At 36.8% G+C, this 19903-nt stretch overlaps 1 protein-coding gene across 2 annotated transcripts in view; it reads right to left on the reverse strand.

Moving 5' to 3' along the window:
* Positions 1-357: 357 nt before the first annotated feature.
* The window catches only part of SLC1A1 (solute carrier family 1 member 1), a 48492-nt gene continuing 28946 nt past the window's right edge, over positions 358-19903 (reverse strand). For both annotated transcript variants that reach the window (XM_014879639.2, XM_088155825.1), the window contains exons 4-12: positions 19207-19321; positions 17303-17345; positions 15443-15550; positions 13971-14155; positions 11900-12007; positions 7042-7164; positions 6318-6512; positions 5666-5800; positions 358-2487 (exon numbers count right to left, since the gene is read on the reverse strand). In XM_014879639.2, coding sequence (XP_014735125.1) covers positions 2241-2487; positions 5666-5800; positions 6318-6512; positions 7042-7164; positions 11900-12007; positions 13971-14155; positions 15443-15550; positions 17303-17345; positions 19207-19321 — 1259 coding nt within the window. In that variant the 3' untranslated portion in view covers positions 358-2240. The remainder of the gene's footprint in view (positions 2488-5665; positions 5801-6317; positions 6513-7041; positions 7165-11899; positions 12008-13970; positions 14156-15442; positions 15551-17302; positions 17346-19206; positions 19322-19903) is intronic.

The following is a 19903-nucleotide window of genomic DNA, read 5'->3' on the forward strand; positions in this document are numbered from 1 at the left end:
GAGGATCTTCAGCATATGGTTTGGTCTCTTGGTTGTGAGTGGATGGCAAAACAATACCATCAACAGCTGCTCAGTTAAATCTGATTCAGATAAGCAAGTTATAGGTAAACAATCTCCTGCTTAATCCCCTGTATTTAATAATAGCATACTCCAAATCCAGATCATCTGTAGTCAGAGGGGTTTCTTGCAATCTCAGCATCTGCTCTTAAGCATCTGTTTTATTGGTGGAAAAGCGTAATTCTTGCCAAAACTGCAACTAAATCACTAGAGACAGTAACGTAAATCCTGAATTTGATGTGGTTTGGTTTTCTTGTTATAGCTAAAGGAGCTCTTAAGGAGAAGACAGTAGGCTAAAAAAACAGTAAAGAGAGAAATTATTTATTTATAACACATTAGGAACACTGTTCACAGTACATCATTAACAGAGTGACTACATAATAAGGTGATCATAAAAGGTGACTTAAAAAGCTAGTTAAAGACAAGGCATAGATTATAGGCTAGTCATGGAAACTGGTAGGCTTTTTCCTCCCGTAAGCAAAGCTGCACAAATAAAGCCTGTCTCATACCGTTTCTGCAAAGGTAAAAGACTGATTTACTCAATCTGTAAATTTCCTTTATATTGTATAAATTTACCAATACTTAATGTTTTCATATAGTTTATGATGTTAAATTTAAATACAGTATTATGTCTCATTAATTTAAGGTGCAATTTATCAAAATCTACAGTAAATATTCTCTTCTTAATCAGTTCTCTTTGGCACACTTCTGGTCTGTTTAAATACAAAAGTGTAGGACTGAATTGAGTATATAACACTGCAGGTACTTGTAGGGTATTTTTGTTAGCATATGAATGTGATTTTATGCTTACCACAAGCTTACTCACAAAGAAATAACTGTATATGAATTTCAGTTTAATTTATATATAAAATGGCTAACTACTTAAATGTGCAAGGCAGAAAAAAAATTGTTACAGCAACTCCTCGAGAGAGTGATTTTTGCACCATGGAAATCTTGTATAAAATGTCATAGAAAATGGAGATTTTTAATGAGGAAGTTCTCGGTGCTTCTTATCTTACAGCAAGCCGCCTGAGAACATGATTTTCTAGGTCCAGAAATGGTTCATAAAGATACAGTTTAGCTGACAGGTTGGCACTGTAGTGGTGTTGCAGCTATAAACTTGCATGTTCAACTGACAAACTAAACCAAGGAGCCAAAAAAACAATCAGTCTGTGTAAGGAGTTTAGTGAGTGGCTTCTTTCTATGAGAAAGGTCTCATTCCTATATTCTTGATATATATATGTATATATATATATTCTGCTTTTATTGCAAGGAAGAAACATTTAGAATTTGCACTCTGCGCTTTTGTCTTCATTATCTCTGCTTACTTTTGGGCTGACTAATATTTTGTTAAAATCAAAAGTGGACAACATAAAATGGACTTGTTTGTATTTCTCATGGAAATCTACAAGGAGGCCATCAAAGTTGACCTAAATAGGTAAAGCATCATTATACACAAGCTCTTCAAATGTTGGAAGAGCCAGCTCAGAGCAATTTATTTCACAACAGAAGGCCAATACCAGGAGCTGGTATTCACATGAAAGGTATGGGGAAACTTAGCTACATAGATACTGGATATCTTTCAATGACTAATTATTTCACAACTGAAGAAAAACTAAACCCTATTCACAGTAAAATGTACTTATTACAAGGCCCTTCTGGTCTGTTTTTTCCTGAATCACGCAAGTAGTATCCCCTCAGCTGCAGAAATTAGCATTTTGGCAAATGATCAAGTTACAGGAGTTGTCAAGTACTGTGCAACCTGTTTAGAAGGCAAGGATGTAAAAAGGGATTTCATACAGGTGCTTTGTGATGTGGTTATGTGTGAAATGCTGTGCTACTCCTGAGTAAAACACATTTGTCTGTCCCAGCTAATGACCCATTTATGAGCATGCTGATTCCAGAGAGGCATTTCACAGCCCCAGGAATAGTATATATTAAAAAAAAAAAAGTATTTTACAACTCTCTTTTTCTTCAACCTATCAGTAATGACTAACAATGGTGAGTTCAAACTGTTGAGGGAGATGATGAGAGGGGGCAGAACTGGTAAGGAGAATCAGATTCTGCGTGGTAAATCAAATGTAAGTGAGATGTAATTAATTCTCAATTTCCTTTAAGCTTTTTGAGATATTGCATATGGCCATGTCCCCTAGTGCTCCTGTTTTATCTGAAAGCTACTGGCTTTAGAACTGGGATGTCTGTGTGAAGGATATGGTGTCAGATTTATCTATAGCAAAGCCTCCGTTGATGTAAGATTTCTTGGCCTGTGTTTCATCATTATCAAGTATTCCTGTTTCCAAGGCAAAAGGATTGACTATGTTGACTTCAGAGGTGACATCCATCTGCTCCAGCTCCTTTTTTGAGAGCTTCTCCACTACTCCTGTACCAAAGGCATCTCCCAAGACATTCACCATTGTTCTGAACCGATCCCTATGGAATAAAAATGTTGTGAGACAAACCATTCAGTTGTTGAGAAAATCCTTTTAGTGAAACGAAGGTACTCTAGCTCATGCAGTGCTGTTTTCTTCCCAGTGCAGATCTGGGTAATTATTCAATTAAAAGAAAACAGTCTTGTAAAACAAGAAACAGAATTTTACCCACATATATTTGAAGAAGCCTGGAGTAATTTTCACGAGAAATGACTTTGTACAGGACATGCAAAACTGCATGACTGCAAGTCATGTCACTTGTCTGTTAGAGCAGTAATTCCACTTCTGTGGCAATGCCTTATAAAATGTTGGAAGGATCACCTCTCAGGCCCCTGAAGTATGCTACAAAGCTGGTTCTCTTTGTAATGATAGACTGTGGGGTGCAGCAGCATTGTGCCTTTTGTCATTCTAAGAGTCATATCCTCAGCCTGAAGAGCACCTAGCCCAGTATCTTCAGTATATTCTGACCCAAACCTGGAAAAAGGAAAGGCCTGTATTCTGCTAGCTTCTCCTTGTTAAAGGGCTGAAGTACAAATTTGTACTAAACAAATCACTTAAAGGAATATGATACTCCTGCACTATTGATTTGTCTCCAGACAGAAACATGACATGAAGGCCTTAAAAACCTGCTGCTACTTGGCAGAGGAACAACAAACCCTTGCAATATAACAAAGTTCTTGAAAATCAACATTAAAGTATGGTATGGACAGTAGAAGGCCATGCTTCCCTGTTTTTCTTTTCAGCTACAGAGCACTACAAAGGCTCTGTGACAGAACAAGTTTCTCTTTCTGTGCAGAGACTTTGAGGTGGATATATTCACAGTATTTCTCAATACTTCTACAACTGCTGAATTCCAGTGCTAAAAAAGTCTTCCATGTGCAACAAAAATATATGATAGGGAAAGGAAGACAAAACAGTAAAGCTTCTAGTAGGATCAGTGTGACAATTGAGGAAATCAACAGCACTGGAAACTCATCTGTTATAATAGTACTATTCTATTAATTTTTCTATTTGTCATTTAACATGTGGAAATACTACTCAAGCCTATGTAACATAACTTTGGTAAGTTCAGAATTAACTAGTGCACTGTTAATGAGCCACTACTAGCAAATAGTTTGCAAAATTATACATTTTAGGCAGTAAGTACAAAAGGTGAAAGTGTTAATAATCTACGTGACACAAAAATCTCCTATGTGCATTCCATCTCCTGAGGTGCAAAATGCACTAGCAATGATCCCTGGTATATTAAATTAATCTTTTACAGAGCAAAACGTATCTCAGTCTGAAAAATGCCTCGATTAGAACCAGAAACCTCTTGAAATATTTGTATGTTTCATGGTGGAACAAGTACCTTCCACGTACTAATATTGTGCCTAAAACCCACAAAAGCTATGGACTTTAAAAAGTCTGTAAGTAAAGATCAGATCCATAAAGTCATGATTGGTCTGAGAAATACGGCATTGTTCTCTTTCTTTCTTTCTCACTTCCATAAGATAAGTAGACGGCATGAAATGAAATTATTAGAGATGAAAATTAAAACAAACAAAATTCAATTATGTCTCTGCACTATACATCATTAGGATGTGGAATTCATCTCCATCGGACTTGTGGAAACATGGGTCCCAAAGCAATGAGGCATTCAGAGAAGAAGAAGACAAAAATCACCTCTAACTCAGGAACTGTCTGCACTGCCACAGGAGTCTGGGCAAATACTTTGGAAAAAAAACCAATATAAATTTGTTCCGTTCTCATACTCTTTAGATACCTGCTCTGAGCTAGTGGTTTGTACTGATCTGCACTATACTTAAAAACATTAAATGCCCACTAGGAATAGAAGAGAGCTGGAGAAAACAAAATGACTGTGGAGCACAGCAAACAAACTATTAGATCCTCTTCCAGACAGCTAACTGGGAGAATGTACTTGTGGATGGAACTGGTTCCTTTGGAGAAATTATGCTTACTTATAAATGGAATTGATTATTGGATCCATGCAACAGCCCTGATTTTCTGGAGACTGGCATTTCTCTCCATTTGCAAAACTGAGTTGTATAATCAAATAAATTAAATATATCTGTGAAAGATATAGGTTGCTGCCAGAAATCCTTCAATAAAATTACTGGAAGGGGCTGAGGAGGAACAGCAAGGGATTTATCTTGAGTGTAAATAAAGCTGAAGAAGACATGCAAATATTACAAAATTATTAAGATCAGTGGATTGATACCAGTGAAATGTCATCCATTCATACAGCAGGTGAAAAAGACCATGGGCTGACCACTAAAGTTCACACAGTTTAGGAGGAAAAAGAACTAAAATTATACTCCTTAACTTGTGAATCTTGTTACCCTATGTGTCATGGGACAAAACTGAGTATTGATGCCCTTCTGACCTCCAGGATATACTCTGTGATTCTTTGGGCTTCTGCAATAGTAGCAGTTACACTGCTGTACTTGAACTGTAGTTATACTGGTGTAATTTGAACAGAAAAGATTTCTGGTGAAAAGGCTTCACTCCAGAAAGAGCAGATGAATGGTACTGAGAGGTTTTGAAGTACTCTTACGTGGTTGGGATTAGGCATAAGGACCACTCTCCAAATTTACCTGTACTTGTTGATCGAGGGCTGGGCTAGTGCTCTCAGTGAAGAACAGCCCCAGCAAAGTAGTGCTGGCAGCACAGACCTGTGTACAGCCTGCTGTATGTGTGCACGTAGAATCCAGGGTCAGTTTTGCTGTGTTCATGTTGTGCTCTACTGTCAGGGTATGGATATTACACACTTTTCAGCGTGTGGATACATTTGATTTTCATGAATGATGTCTGTATTTAGCATAATGTGGTGGTATCTTGGACACTCTAGAGACATTTCTTGGTACTGTCAAATTTGTCTGTCTTGAGGATATTGCTCATGATTTATTAGTGTTGTTGACCACTACTTTAAGGCAGAAAGCATCTCTGAATGTGAGGCTATTCACTGCCATCCCATGCAGTAGGACTTCTCTCACAATCAAAGCCATTACTGCATTCAACTCTGAACAAGCCTGGCTGTAAGAATAATCTTTGTCCCTTTTCTGCCACAGTCCTAAATGATTTTATTGCTTTCTTTCTCAGACTCACACATTTCCAGGCAACTTGTGCAAACATTAAAAAAAAGGAAAATCATTAAATATGGGGTACCCTAAACTTACAGAAGCCAGTCAACTGCAATGATCAGAGTAACATCTTCAGCAGGCAGGCCAACAGCACTCAGCACAATCACCATGGTGACAAGTCCGGCTTGGGGCACGCCTGCAGCCCCGATGCTGGCTGCCGTAGCTGTGACACTAAATTCCAAATAAAACCCAGAAAAGGCATTCAGAATACACGTTACTAACAGAAACTCTGTTTTCTGGCACAAATAGTTTTATTTCACAGCAAGAAAAAAGCCTAAATGTTTCCATTTTCCTCTTGTATAGTATTTACTCAAAGTCAGGTCTCAAGCTTATATAGGACAAGCCATGTTCTGATGTCCTGTTATGGTTACACTGCAGAATAATATGCAACACATATCTAGCAAGCAAACTGGATACATCAAAGTCAGAGGCTGAGTTAGGTTTCTGAGTGTTTGCAGGGAAGAATAATGGCAATTTTCATAACAGCGCTGTATACCAGCTGCATATCCTGGTCCATCCTACCTCCTCATTAGGCTACTCTGGTTAGGCCTTGGTTTAAGAAGTGAGAATATTTGTTATTTCTTTGCTGTGAATGATTTAAATTTTCCCACAGAGTATCCTAAGTTAATGCAGAATTCACAAAAAAGAATCACTTCCCGCAGAATGCATGTGATGGCTTTAGTCTTACCTAATGGTAACTATTTGGCCAATATCCAGTTCTAAGTCATTCAGCTGTGCAATAAATATGGCTGCTACTGCTTCATAAAGAGCTGTTCCATCCATGTTGATGGTAGCTCCAACTGGAAGAACGAACCTCGTGATTCTTTTGTCAATCAAGTTTTTTTCTTCTGCACAGCGGAAGGTGACAGGCAAAGTTGCTGAACTGGCACATAATGAAACACATAAAGTAAGTGCAGGCAACAACACACCACTTCAATTATGTTTCCTTTTGCTCAGAGCATGATCTACTTAATAACTCAAATGGAGATCTAAGGCAGGAAGGAAGGCTGCACCACAAAAAAGCAAAGCAATTTTGCTATACCTTCTGACTTTAAGAAAGAAATAGCTAAGTGTTAGTTGTTCTCAAAATTAAATGGTAAAATGCCATGCTATATGTAGTCACAAAAAACATGCAACAGCTTAAATGCTGTCAAGTCTGTGGCTAATGAACTGAATGGCAAAGAAGTGCCTCTGCCTGGGAGGAGTGGATGCTCGTTTGGTGTAAGGCTAACGCATTTTGTAGTGCCCTTTGGCTACGACAGAAATAATGATGAAAACAGTATTTCATCCTCCAAGGGACTGAGAATTATCTAGCTGATACCAGGGCTTTAAAAAAAGTAGCAATAAAATCAGAGTACAGACTATGCAACTACTACTAGGTACATTATAGAAAAGAGGTTTCTTTTGTTTACCTGGAAGAGATCATGAGGGCCGTCAGAAGTGCCTGAGCCATCCCCAGGGCAAACTGAAAAGGATTTTTCCTTACTATTATGAAGTAGATAAGCGGCAGGATTATACTGGAATGGATTGCAAGTCTGCAAAATAAAATCAACTAATTAAACAAATAGATCCATCTCATTATCATTCCTTACTAAGATGGTGATAATAGGTACCCAGCTCTGTCCTCAAGTATATTTATGAAACACTAAAGGTGACTTTAATGACACCTAGGTGCAAAATTTAGAGAGAATGCCACATTCATAAAAAGCAGACTAATGCTGTTCTACACTTCCTTTTGGAAAGGAGAGACCATACATTAATTGTCTCTCTTGCCTAAGCTGAACAAGAATTGACCTTGGAAATAATTTTAAACTGATCAAAATGAGAAGCCTAAACTAATATATAATATTTAAACTGATGTGCAGAGGGTAATTTGAAATAACACTAAAACACTTCACTCTTCGCCAAATCCTTACAATGCAAACTAGAGACAAATCAGAAAAGCCAATCAAATTATTATTCTTAATTTGTCTGCCCTTATTACAGAACATGTTTTCAAAATAAAGGTAAACATGCTTTTCAGTCAGGGACAGCTGAAATACACATCTTTCTGCAGAAACTTCAAATATGAACCTTTAGAAAAATCCACATCTGCTCTGGGGAAAGCTGTGTAAGCTCAGGTCTACAATTAAAATTTTGGTGGGCATTCCAGACTGTTTAAATGAGATATATTTAGTCTAAGCATTTTTAATGTTATAAATTGCTGAAATACTGTATTTTGAAACTATTAATTTTTAAAATTAAGTGGGTTGACTCAGAAGATCAACTTGCTCTCTTGACTTTAGCAGCTCACATGTATTTGCCTGGATATTTGTACAGGTCTCAAGGACAAAATCATCCTTCAACTTATGTATTAATTTTGAATACTATGCAGTAATCGTGAATGCACATGAATGTAGAGGTTGTGGGCACGTTTGAAATTAAACGTGTTTGAGGCATCCATGAATATTCCCTGTGTTCAAAGGTGGCAATTACAGCAACATCAGCTTTTCATGAAAAGAAATTATCACATAGCCTGGAAACATAAACTCAAAAACTCTTGTCGCCTATGACTTTGGAATTTTAATTCTGTCCTCACAAAATATTCATGGGAATATTCCTGTGTTCTAATAGTGCTCTATGGTTTCAGTGCAGTTGATAAAGTAGCAATAAATCATGGTACCATTTGTTCTGCCAAAACCAGACAATTAAGAGACCAGAAGCCACAGTACAGAAATCCACAAAAGCATCAAAAATCACCCACAAAACCTACATATTTGTTTCCTTAGACAAAAATATCTTTTTTAAAGGAATAGGCATTAAAGTTTTAATTCTGTATGGGAACATATGACATATTTAGTAGAATGTAAATAACAGCATACAACATGTCTTGATAAAATTTTGTAAATAACTCTAGAAAGAAATCTAGCAATACACGTACTACCACAAGGCACCATTGTATAAATTGCTAGGTTTGTAATATGCTTGAGAGCAAACTGTATTCCACAGAATATACAGGAAAAAGAATAAAGTTGTATGGGGTGCCATTTGCTGTCTTAATAAAATGTTAATGAGAGTAAGCATTTTAAATATGTCTAAGTCTAAAAGCATACTGACTATTTCGATATGCACCTTTTTAGTAGCAGCATGAGCATGACATTATTAAAAAATTATGTATTTTTGTGTATCTGCTATGCTGCTACCAATTCTCCTGAAACAAATTTGAAGTAATATTTATTTTTGTTCATAAAATGCAATTCTTAGCAAGCAGCAGAAATTTTTTTACCAGAAATCATAATCAGTAATTGAAAATGGAAATTCTAATAGCATTCATTTTTAAGTGAGGAAGAATCTTGTCGCTCAGAATCCCAAGCTGCTATTCCATATGGGACTATCTCTTACAGGGACGTGACGTAGCTTGTAGCTGCACAGGCAAGGAGAGTCTGCTTCCTTTTTTTTTTTTTCCCTCTCACTTCAGCCTGAGTTCCCTCTGGTACTTAAATTATGTCTTCACTTTGACTTTCCTCTGCTGTAACTTCTAATATGTCCTCATCCTGACTCTGCAACCATTAATCGTGAGAGACTAGAGATACTTAGTGGCAAACTGCACCAAAGACACTGGGGGAAGTCTGTTCCATCAGGGTGACCTGAATGAGACACACAGACTGAGATGAGTTGCAGACATTGGTGGAGGAGTGCTGGTAGGGCTGAGGCTATGAAAGATCATGAATAATTAAGCTGGGAAAAAGATGAGCTGGTTAGGGAGGTTAAAGGAAAGAAAAGAGAGGCTAAGACAATTATCTTGATAAGGAATACAATAAATGTTTAAGATAACCTGTTATTTTCAGGTTCAGGCTTAAAGAGAGGATGATAAACAGTTACATAAGACACCAGTGAACAGAATACACCACGAACAGGCAGGGTCAAACACATAAGAATGAAAACCAAAATGACAGTAGGAACAGCAATTTTTAAGAAAACCAAACAAAGAGCAACATTTCTCCTTTTTCCTGAGAAGCAAGAGAAAAGGGTATTCTTGCAGGCTGAAAAGTATAGAACAAGCACGTGCAGCCTATAGCCTTATGTGTACGTGCCCATATCTGCTCCTGTGATCTGATTACAGAATGCTCCCCTGATGATCAGTTTTGCAGAGAATGTGCAGCTGTTATCCTTTATCCACAATGCCTTGAGCAGTCCTCATGGGACACTACTCTGCAGGAGGCAGAACTGCTGCAGAGATCTACCTGAGCCTCTGTCAGGGGAAATGGTGTTACGTTTGCAGGTGCAGAGACTTTTTCTTTCTCTCCAAGGATGCAAATATAATATAATTTTTTTGCATATAATATCTTTGATGGCACCTGGGGATCTACTTAAATTGTTGTGCCTATCAAGCCAATGGTTACCAGCTAAACAGGAGACTATGCAATGGCAGTTTACTTTGCAATCGAAGTACTCGGGACAAGGCACTGTGTCTTCACACACATCTTAAGGAAGACTTGCCTTGTCACAGTTCAAATAGTAACCTGTAACCAGTAACCCATATATAAATAGTCATAAAACTTGCAATCACATGTAAAACTAAAATGTGCTATCTGATGTAAAACTGAAGTCAAAAGGCAGTAGTAATCCATTCAACATATTCCTCCTCTGAATTGACTGGAGTTAATACCATAGAAAACCTACAGAATGATACGCTGTCATTCTGTCAGTGATTTCTATCAAGCTTGTGGCTGGGGCGTAATTTTTAATTTGTACAGAAAATATTAGCGTCTTGATTTACCATCTCTTGGTAATTATCAGCTTCTGAAACCTGTAAAAATCGGACTTATTTTCCAAGTGCAAACAAAGTACTCACAAAAAATTGCATAATGCATTAGCTGAACATAACTTGCACTCATCTCCAACATTTTGAAAAAGTAATGAATCAGTGCTATTTCTGGAGCAGTAATTCTTACTTAGAAAGAAATTTTATCTGTGATTTTCAAACAGCTAGTCCAAGCATACTAACTTATGAATAAAACAAAACAACAACCTTGAAATAAATGTGCTTATCTAGCACAGATTAATGCAAAAATCCCAGAGATCCTTCTTTACTATTTATAAAACAGTTTGCATTTAAGACTAATATATTACCATTCTCTTTGCTTGGCTATCAGAAAGTGTGTGAATAACGTTTGAAGAATAGCATGCAAATGCATAAAGTGTTGGGAAAGAAACTCTTGAACAACTTTGGACCTAGTCTCTAGACAAAACATATAAATCCTTAGTATACTGAAGGAATTACAGGAGTGGATGCTAACGTAATGGATCAAGACTGCCTAGAAGGCTACACTTCACTGAACTGGAAATAGAAATTTAAGCACATTTATCTTACTGGGACTGTAATATCCATTTAGCTGACAAAAAAAGTCCTTTGTAGGATAGTCTTCAGATATATATAATAATTTGGTATTATAACCTCACATTTGGAGCAGTTAGGTTATTTTGAAGTTCCACTGCTGAAAGGCTCCACATTGTGCAGGTGTAACCTCCTCCACCCAGACTGTTCTACATAGACAACAGCTAGCAAAAAAGAATAGAAAAAAAGTTCTGATGTTTGTTTATGTTATTTAGATTGCAACTCTTTCTGCAGCCTCACCATCTACCCTAACCTTGAACGAGGAATTAGCAAACAGCGCAATCACCAGGGCTTCTCTTGATGTCAGTGCTCTGCTCAGTACTGGGGAGGGAAGAGATCAGTCTCTGACATCCTTTATTGTGCACTGCTCTTGCACAATATGCATATATACGCATATTGTATATATATGCATATATATATATATATATATATATATATATATATATGCATATATAGATGCACTATGCATCTATATTCAGCAAGGAAATTTTGGTCTGTGCTGCTACACCTTAGGCCCAAAAATTCCATGGAGGTTCTCAACATAATCCACATATTTGTCTATGTTTGATAGGCTGGCAAGCCCCAATAAGACATATATCATAACCTCACCTTTAATACAACAATATTTTCTGCTTCATTACAAGCTGTGAAATGAAACAATGAATACAAGAAAGGAGTTTGCATTTGGGTTTTTTTAGAATGCAAGGCAGTGACTTTTTAAAACAAAACATGCACCCAGCAAAACTAACTATCCTTACACACCCTCACGTAATTTTCACTGAGGAGAAGTTTTGTCTCTGACCTAGAAGACTGGATGTGGTGGATAACTGAGTGGTAATCAAATGAGTTCCAAGACTGCATACATAAAATTCAATCTTTAAGTAATTACATACCCACTTATTACTGTAGCCATATAAAGACCCAGTTTACGAAAGATTTCCCAGTCCTCAACTTCTATTATCTTCCCAGCAACTAAAAACACGATACCAATTGGCATATACCTAGAAAGCAAAAATAAAGCTATCAAAAATGCATTTTCAGAAATACTGCATGCTCACCATTAAATAATCTCTCTCCCAAAGTAATTTTTAAAAACAGATGGAAAATATGTTTTGATATCCTATTTCACAACAACAGATTTTTTTTCTTATATTATACATTAGACTTTATTCATCTGCAGCAAGGTTACAAGAGAGGTGATAAAAAAGGATGGAAAATAAAAGTAAATGTAACTTTACATATTGTCTAGCTAGTTAGTATTGTATAACTTTGTGTCACAGAACACACAGAATACGCAGAAGTTGGGAAGGGGTATGGACATATAACCTGGTACAGCAAATGTTTATGTATAGCCACAGGCTCCCCTGGGGGTGGAAGTTTGCAGGGCTGCGACCAGTGTCTGTCTAGCCTGTAATCACACACGGATGGGAAAGGTCTTTAGTTACAGGAGCTGCCCTGCAGCACTGGAGGCTGTGTCTGTGTCACCTGCACACAGTAAAGTAAACCTGCACAAGGCCATGCCTTATGGATCTGAACAGCTGCGTAGGCTACTGCCTACAGAAAATTCAAGGGAAATATCAGGAATTATGTTAGCACCAGCTACACTGTGTTTTTTTTCTATTTCCAGAGAGCAGCCTATCAGAGAGACAAGTTGCTACTTCAGAGCTTTGAGCAATATAAATTAATCTCGAAATTTGTGAAAATATAAAACTTATCAATTTAAAACTATAAATTATAAATTAATAAAATTTATGTGTGCTATCTTATAAACAGAATTGTATCTTATCCCTGTAGAAAGCAGGGATGCTTAGTTCCTCTAAGTACTGAACTTGATGAAAATAGAACTAATTCCTCATACTTTCAGCACAAAACTCTATTTCAAACAACAGCTCTCACATTTGTAGAAACTCAGGGAGCCTGTAGCCACAGCTTCTGGCGCATAGGAGAAAATGGATAATCAATTTTAAAGTAAATTCCTGTATGGAATGTGCTAAGTCTGGAGTCTCGTTGGTGGTAACTTTCTGCAGAGTGAGGCAGCCTGTCTCCAGGGCTTTAACTTAGCCTGGGACTAAACTAGCTGCTTAGCACAGGACCAGTCGCAGAAATTAATTTACTTTTCTTTAAGGAAGCAAGAAGTGTGCAACTAAACCCTGGACAGGTTCGCTGTTTACAGACATCTCAGTATACAAGGATGTAAGAAAAGCCCATGGAAGGGTCAGATCTGACAAGGTATTGGTATCGAACATGCATATTGTCGCAAGTGGCACAAGGCACTCCACATGTAGGATCAAACTCTGGAAGTAATTGTCTGCATTTATAGTTCTGATCCTGTAATTGTGATTTGCATAGACAAAATTCTGTGAATAGCTACGAAGTCCAACCAAATACTATCAAACAAGTTTCTATATTTTAAATTTGTTTTTCTTGTCTAAGAATATTACAAGAATGTAGTCTCACAAAACCTATTAGCAGAAGGTAAATGATGCTAAATTGTATTTTGCATACCATTTTGAATTTTCCTCTATGCTGTGGCCTGCATATTAATTCAGATTTCTAGAGAAACTTAAATCCAGGAACAGCCATCCCATGAATATAATGTCTGTCAGGGAATAATATTCAAGACACAGAAGGGCATATGGGTGGTAACACTTATCCTCAAAAGAGTCCTGACTAGTGCACTAGTTTTTTATAAACATCTAGCAAGAATGTCTAAAAACCTGAGGTTTCTTGGGAACCAATAGGACTGTTTCTTTAGTATATATTAAGTGGAAGCCCTGTCTCCAGTTTCCTCAAAAGAATCAAATTCTGTAGGAAGGAAAATTTTTACCAATCTTTCTTTGAAAGCTGCTTTCTGTAAAGCACTACGCAAAAGCAAACATGAAGTCTGAGTCTTCTCCTACCTCTTCAATGACAAAATCCACTTAAAGAAGTTGTTGTAAAATGCCAGTATATCCTTGGACTTACCACATAATTATCTGAACTATTCTCATTGTAGCTTCATTCAGCGCGTTGAAGAAATCCATCAGCACTTGTCCTTTCTCTCCCATTTTCCCAATAACCATTCCAAAAACAAGACAAAAGACAATCAATCCCAGTGCATTGATGCCATTGGAATACATCCCCACGATTTTATATTCTTGGGTTTTGTTCTATAAATTTGAATAAAGAGAAAAAAATGCTAACTGAAAATAATGAATTTACATTAAAGAGTTCTAAAATGAAAACACAGTTAGATTTTTTTTTAAAGACATGAAAATCTTTCCCAGCCACTCCCAGCCAAGTGGGAAAGTTCAGGAAGGCACTAACTGAACTTGAACACTTGGCATTTTAAAGCCATGCAAGGATCTTACCAAACTTCAGCAGGGAGTAAAGCACCCCTTAATTTGTATTGTCCTTTCTATAGACTTCTGACATGAGGTATGGCAAGGTCTAAGTACCCCACAGTCATGCTTTCAAGATTTACTCTCCTTTACTCAAGATTTACACCCCATTGGAAAGCAAAACACAGATGTAGAATCCTTGTGTTTGTTTCTGAGTAACTCAAGGGTATATATCTGGATTTAAGATAAATTCTCCATTGCCTAACAACTTGGGCATGAGTGTAATTGCATAATTTATAGGAGAATTGTATGCTCCTAACATAAAAATCCTACTAAAGAGGTATTCATATATTCTTCGGTGCAGCACGAACATATGAACAAAAGGGTGCAATTCTTCACTACATTCTGGCTCAGGATTTAATTAATGTCTCCTCATATAGCTCATGTTCCCGTGCTATTATTACTTAGAGATGAAATTTGGAAGGAGTATAATAAAATGCATATTGATTTGGTATTGTTTGTAGTTATGTGTTCACATTCTATTGAATTCCCTTCTCCATCTCCTCCAGAGTAAGTCTAGACTTAATATGCCATTAACACCCATAAGCTTTCCACACCTCTAATGAAAGGCTTGTTACATATATTTTTCACTTTTTTCTCTGTACATTTTTTTCAGACTAAGAAACTATTAATAAACATATGCTTTATATGGTTTTGTTTTCCATTTAAAAAATTATTATTATTTTCAACTTACTTTCTTCTTTACTGCTTACAGTTACAGTGATTGCTACCCAAATATCTCATGGTGATATACATCTAGTCTTTCCACAGTGAATGTTGAATTTATCAGAAAATTGACAATTCATAAGCAGATATCTATTATCTTTAGACTGGTCAATTACTCATGGGCTCCTCTGATGTTCTTAAACCTACTGGAAAACACTTGCAATGACCTCTATGCATTTACCAAGTAACTTTTGTGCTCTTGCTAAAATCCATCTATGTGCTATTTCCATTAATTTCTTCAACACTAACCACATGAACTAAACCAAATTTAGTCTATGTCTTTCTCCCTATTTCATATATTAATGAGGAATAAAAGGATAAAGGTCGCACCTCCAAAGCCTTTGCTGTTGTAGCTGTTGTAGTGGATTCTTCTCGAAACATGGAGCTATTTTTATCCACGGCAATTGTAGCTTTAACTTTTTCACGTTTGGTTTTATACTGGAAAAGTGTAAAAAAAAAATTCATAAGAACTTATTTAGAAACATGAGAAAACTGAAGAATAGACAAAGGCATAGCCTTTCCTCAGAAAAAAATAAGAGAAAAATTAACCAATATGGCTTGAAGGTAGCAAATATAGACAAAGACTTCATTTCCCAATTCATGTGAGCCATCTGTATCTCAGAAGCTGTAGTTCAAACAAGAGATTCACAAATAATAAGCTATGAATTCTGCTCCCCAGCACGTTGGGTACCCTGTGGATGTGCAGCAGTCTTGCAGGGCATGAACTAGAGCTCCTGACAATGGCAAGAATTTTTGCTGGAACATACAGGCTGGAGAGAATTGCTGACAGCATGCCAGGAGAGGTCTGTAGAGCAGATGTACCTGATGCAACCAGGCCCTTGGTGATGTGGTCAGTGTAACTAATGCCATTAAGCTAGGCAAACAGCCATTTTTTGTGGTCAAATAGGTTACATATTTCCCTCTCCCCTCATTGCCAGGTCTTCAAGGTCCTGTGCACCAAGCAGACAAACAGAACAGGCTTACTCTTCCTCTTCCTACCAGCCTCCAGATTCCTGGCACTAGACTGACTACTCCTCTCCTTATTTGTCTTAAATGTTCCAGGCACCTAGCCAGACAAGTAGTGTTGATGACACAGTCACAGAACAGGGAAGTTTAACAGCAGCAAGTACACTATCCATAAAACCAAGCAGGCACACGTCCTAAAGAGTAACTCGGACCAAAACTGCTGCAGGACAGTGAGACCGGGTGGTCTGGGATGCCTCCATCATTGTTTGCTTCCTCTGAGGACTGAGTGACCAATCTATATTCTTTTATATGTTTTTCAAGCCTAGATTATGGTTGTTGTATTCATACGGAAAACCAAGTATTAAGATTTGACCAAATATGCAGTGGCTCCAGGTGATCAGAAAACGTAAGTTAAATGGTGCTACTGTAAAACTGTACTACACTGATTCTGCTCATAGAAATTCTGTGCTATTCTGACTGTAAATTTTGTGCTATACTAATCATAATCCGTTAAGAAAATAAGACTTCAATAGTGACTATAGTTTAGTGCCACCATCATTCCGTCAAGTATCCCTAAAAGAGCCTGCCTGCCCCCTTAGTGTTGGGTGGCCAGTAATGATGAGAGAAGTTTTACATGGAGAAGTTTTATAAAGTGAGTTGCGCACAGCAGCATATCTGATACAAAATTCTGGAGATGGTTAACTGGTAAGTCTAATACATAGACAGAAGTTTCCTCTTTCATCTTGCAACACTCACTTTTCCTGAAAGATGTCTTGAATAGACTTCTAGTTATCAACCTTTTCCTTCAAAGGATATGGTCTGGCAACGGACATTAGATGTGAGTCACTTCAGGGTGAGGGCTAACTTACACAGACTTCATCAGACACAGAGGGGTCTTAAGAACAAGGAAACTGATCCTAATTAAGATGGTTCTTCTAACTCTTGTTGTCTCAAAAAGAAAAATCTTGTCTTACACACTGCTGGGTTTCTGCATCCAGCTTTTAAACAGTGTCCTTTTGGGACTTAACAGCTGATAGTAGAGTGTTTATTGCAACAGAAATGGAACCAAGATGCCTTAAACCCCCACCAGTTTATAGGAGACGAAGCTATGCCTGGACATCTCACAAATAAGTCTTGCCTGACAACTATTTTTTTTAACATAAGAAAAAAATTTTGTGGTTAACAGTGAAAACTACAGAAATAAAGAGGAATGTTCAAACTTACCTGTTGGAAACAGGCCTGAACAAGGTTCTCTGGGAACATATTCCTAATAACAAGCATAGAAGCATTTCAATACAACAGCATGCTAAGGAAAAGTTGTTTGCTATAAACAAAATGATAACATTTGATGCTAAAAAACAGATCATGTTGTGTTTCTTTTAGCAGAAAGCAGTATATCTACCATCAGCAGATTAGGTAGGTAGGTAAGTAGGTAGGTAGAGAGATAGATAGATAGATAGATAGATAGATAGATAGATAGATAGATAGACAGACAGATAGATTTATTTTTTCCAAAGAAATCAAGGGTTTAGGAATCCAAATGACTGTTTTCCTACTTGCACTTCTTGAACTTTAGAGGGTTTGTATTTTTACTATTTGAGATTTCTATTGGTCAGCACTAAAGCCAGTGCATTTTTTCCCTGTTACATTATCTCCTTGACTTGCGTAAGGAATACAGGACACATCATCTTTATAGGATATGTCAAATATAGAGAAAAATAAAAAACCTCTTACAAAGGGTGTGCTGTAGGAGTAAGATATCTGGTGTGCTCCACTGTAGTTTTGAATTCAGAAATTAATCTTGGTTAATGGTAAATTCTCCTGTGTTATTCTGATGTCAAAGACTTTTCACACACTGAAAAATTAGGAGATTTAGTGCAATGTAGTTGTGTGACTCCTTTTCAGATGCCAATTTCAGATTCAAACAATTGGGAAAAAAAGCATTAATTAGGTATTTGGTAAATATCCAATACAGTGCAAAAAATGCATTTTATATACTGAAGCAGAAGTATTTTTATTTCCCCTACAGATCTTTCACAAACTTCTGCCTTTAGTTATCAAGTTTTTATAGCAAAATTTATTCAAAAGCAAAATTAGTTTGTATAAATGTGGATTTTTCCTACATCTTTACAAAATTTTCTGGATTTCGATCCTAAATCCAGTATTTTTATCCATATTTTTGAATATAAATATGTAGGAAAATTAATACTAATTCCTTTAAAAGAGAATTTCAGATATTTTAACTGCTAATTTACAGTCAACGTTGTTTGCAAGAAATTGAGCTATAATCTATAGCAAACCCCCAAACTATTAGATATGTGGCAATTGATTCTTATTTGACAGATTAAGTAAAAATTCTACAAAAACAAAATGGTGGGCAGGAATAGTGACCCAAAATAGAGACTAAATACATCAGAAGAAAAAAATAATCAACAGAAATATTTTCAAGGTACTAACTAGCCTCTATTGGAAATGCAGCCTTTTTTGGTGTTATTTTTCTTCAAATTCTTTAAACACAGTAGCATTGAAAACCTGAACATGTCTTCTGCACACTTTTCTAGGGGTTTCTGTCTTCTAACCACTTTAAAGTATCTATCATTGCCCATGGTGCTAATGGGGAAAGACACATTATAAGGTTGCCTTAGATATTGGTGATGCAGCAAACTTCCTGACTATGGAACCCTTGGAAATCTTTACATCCTGCATCTGTTACTATGTATGCTGCCTTGAGGAGGGGATGCACAGCTCTGCAATTTCATCTGCTTGTCTATTCTGCATGACACAGAAGCTGACAGTCAATAAGCCACCAGTAATCCACCAATTCATTGTGGATCTTTTCGTCATAATAAGTAAATCCTGTATGGCAGATTCTGTGAAGGAGGGATTTTTTTGTCACTGGTTTATTAGCCAAAGTCTACAGTGTAAAGAGAATTTTTTTAAACAAATTGCTTTGAGTATATTTTAAAATATACTCAATATATATACTTAATATATACTGTTGAAATACAAGTTGTTCTCTCTTATTCATCCAAACAGTATCAGAAGGCATTTTATTGTATTACATATCACAATTATATTTCTGTTTGTTTGGACTTCTGCAAAAGGGACGTGGAAACTAAAAATCTCACCTGATCAGATCCAGCATGGCATCAACAGTATTGACTTCTGGGGAACTGCCCACTCTGTCAATCTCACTTGCTTTTTGAGTCACTCCGGGTTTAATGGTCACAACAAGGACAATCCCTGCAAGAAGCAGCAGAGAATTCACAGTGCAAGCAGAGGCATTGGTGTATTCTTCCTCAGTATATCCTGTGTAGCCAAAATCTTTGGTGAGTGTTTACTCAGCTCAACTCAATAAACATTTTCCCTGGGTGCTTCTGCTCTACAGGTGATGTCCTTAAATGTGTGGGTTCCCCTAGTACAGGAGCTACTTGCAGGCTTGCCCCTAGACTTCATCACTTTAGCTTTGATTTTGTATGTATTGTGCTACATCACTCACTACTGCTCACCAAAAGGGTATATTGCATTAGATGGGCTTTAGATGAGTGTGCTGCAACTTTTGCAGAGTGAATATATTTAAATGCTATTTACCTTTTCCTTTACGTTACGCTTCTTGTTGCTAGCTTTCATACATGAATACAAGTGTGAGCTGTCCTGTGACCCCAAAGTTACAGGGTGTTTTATTAAAGTTAGGTAGCAAATAAAGTTATATAAAAGAAGCTATATTTTTTTAAGTTTTCAAAGAAGTTATGTTTTCTTAGTGGCTTCATTTTAAGCATTTTTACCACTGTTATTCTCCAAATGAATATTATTTTTTCTCTCTTT

This window comes from Sturnus vulgaris, chromosome Z (genome assembly GCF_052056855.1).
Source record: "Sturnus vulgaris isolate bStuVul1 chromosome Z, bStuVul1.hap1, whole genome shotgun sequence".
Lineage (NCBI taxonomy): Eukaryota > Metazoa > Chordata > Aves > Passeriformes > Sturnidae > Sturnus > Sturnus vulgaris.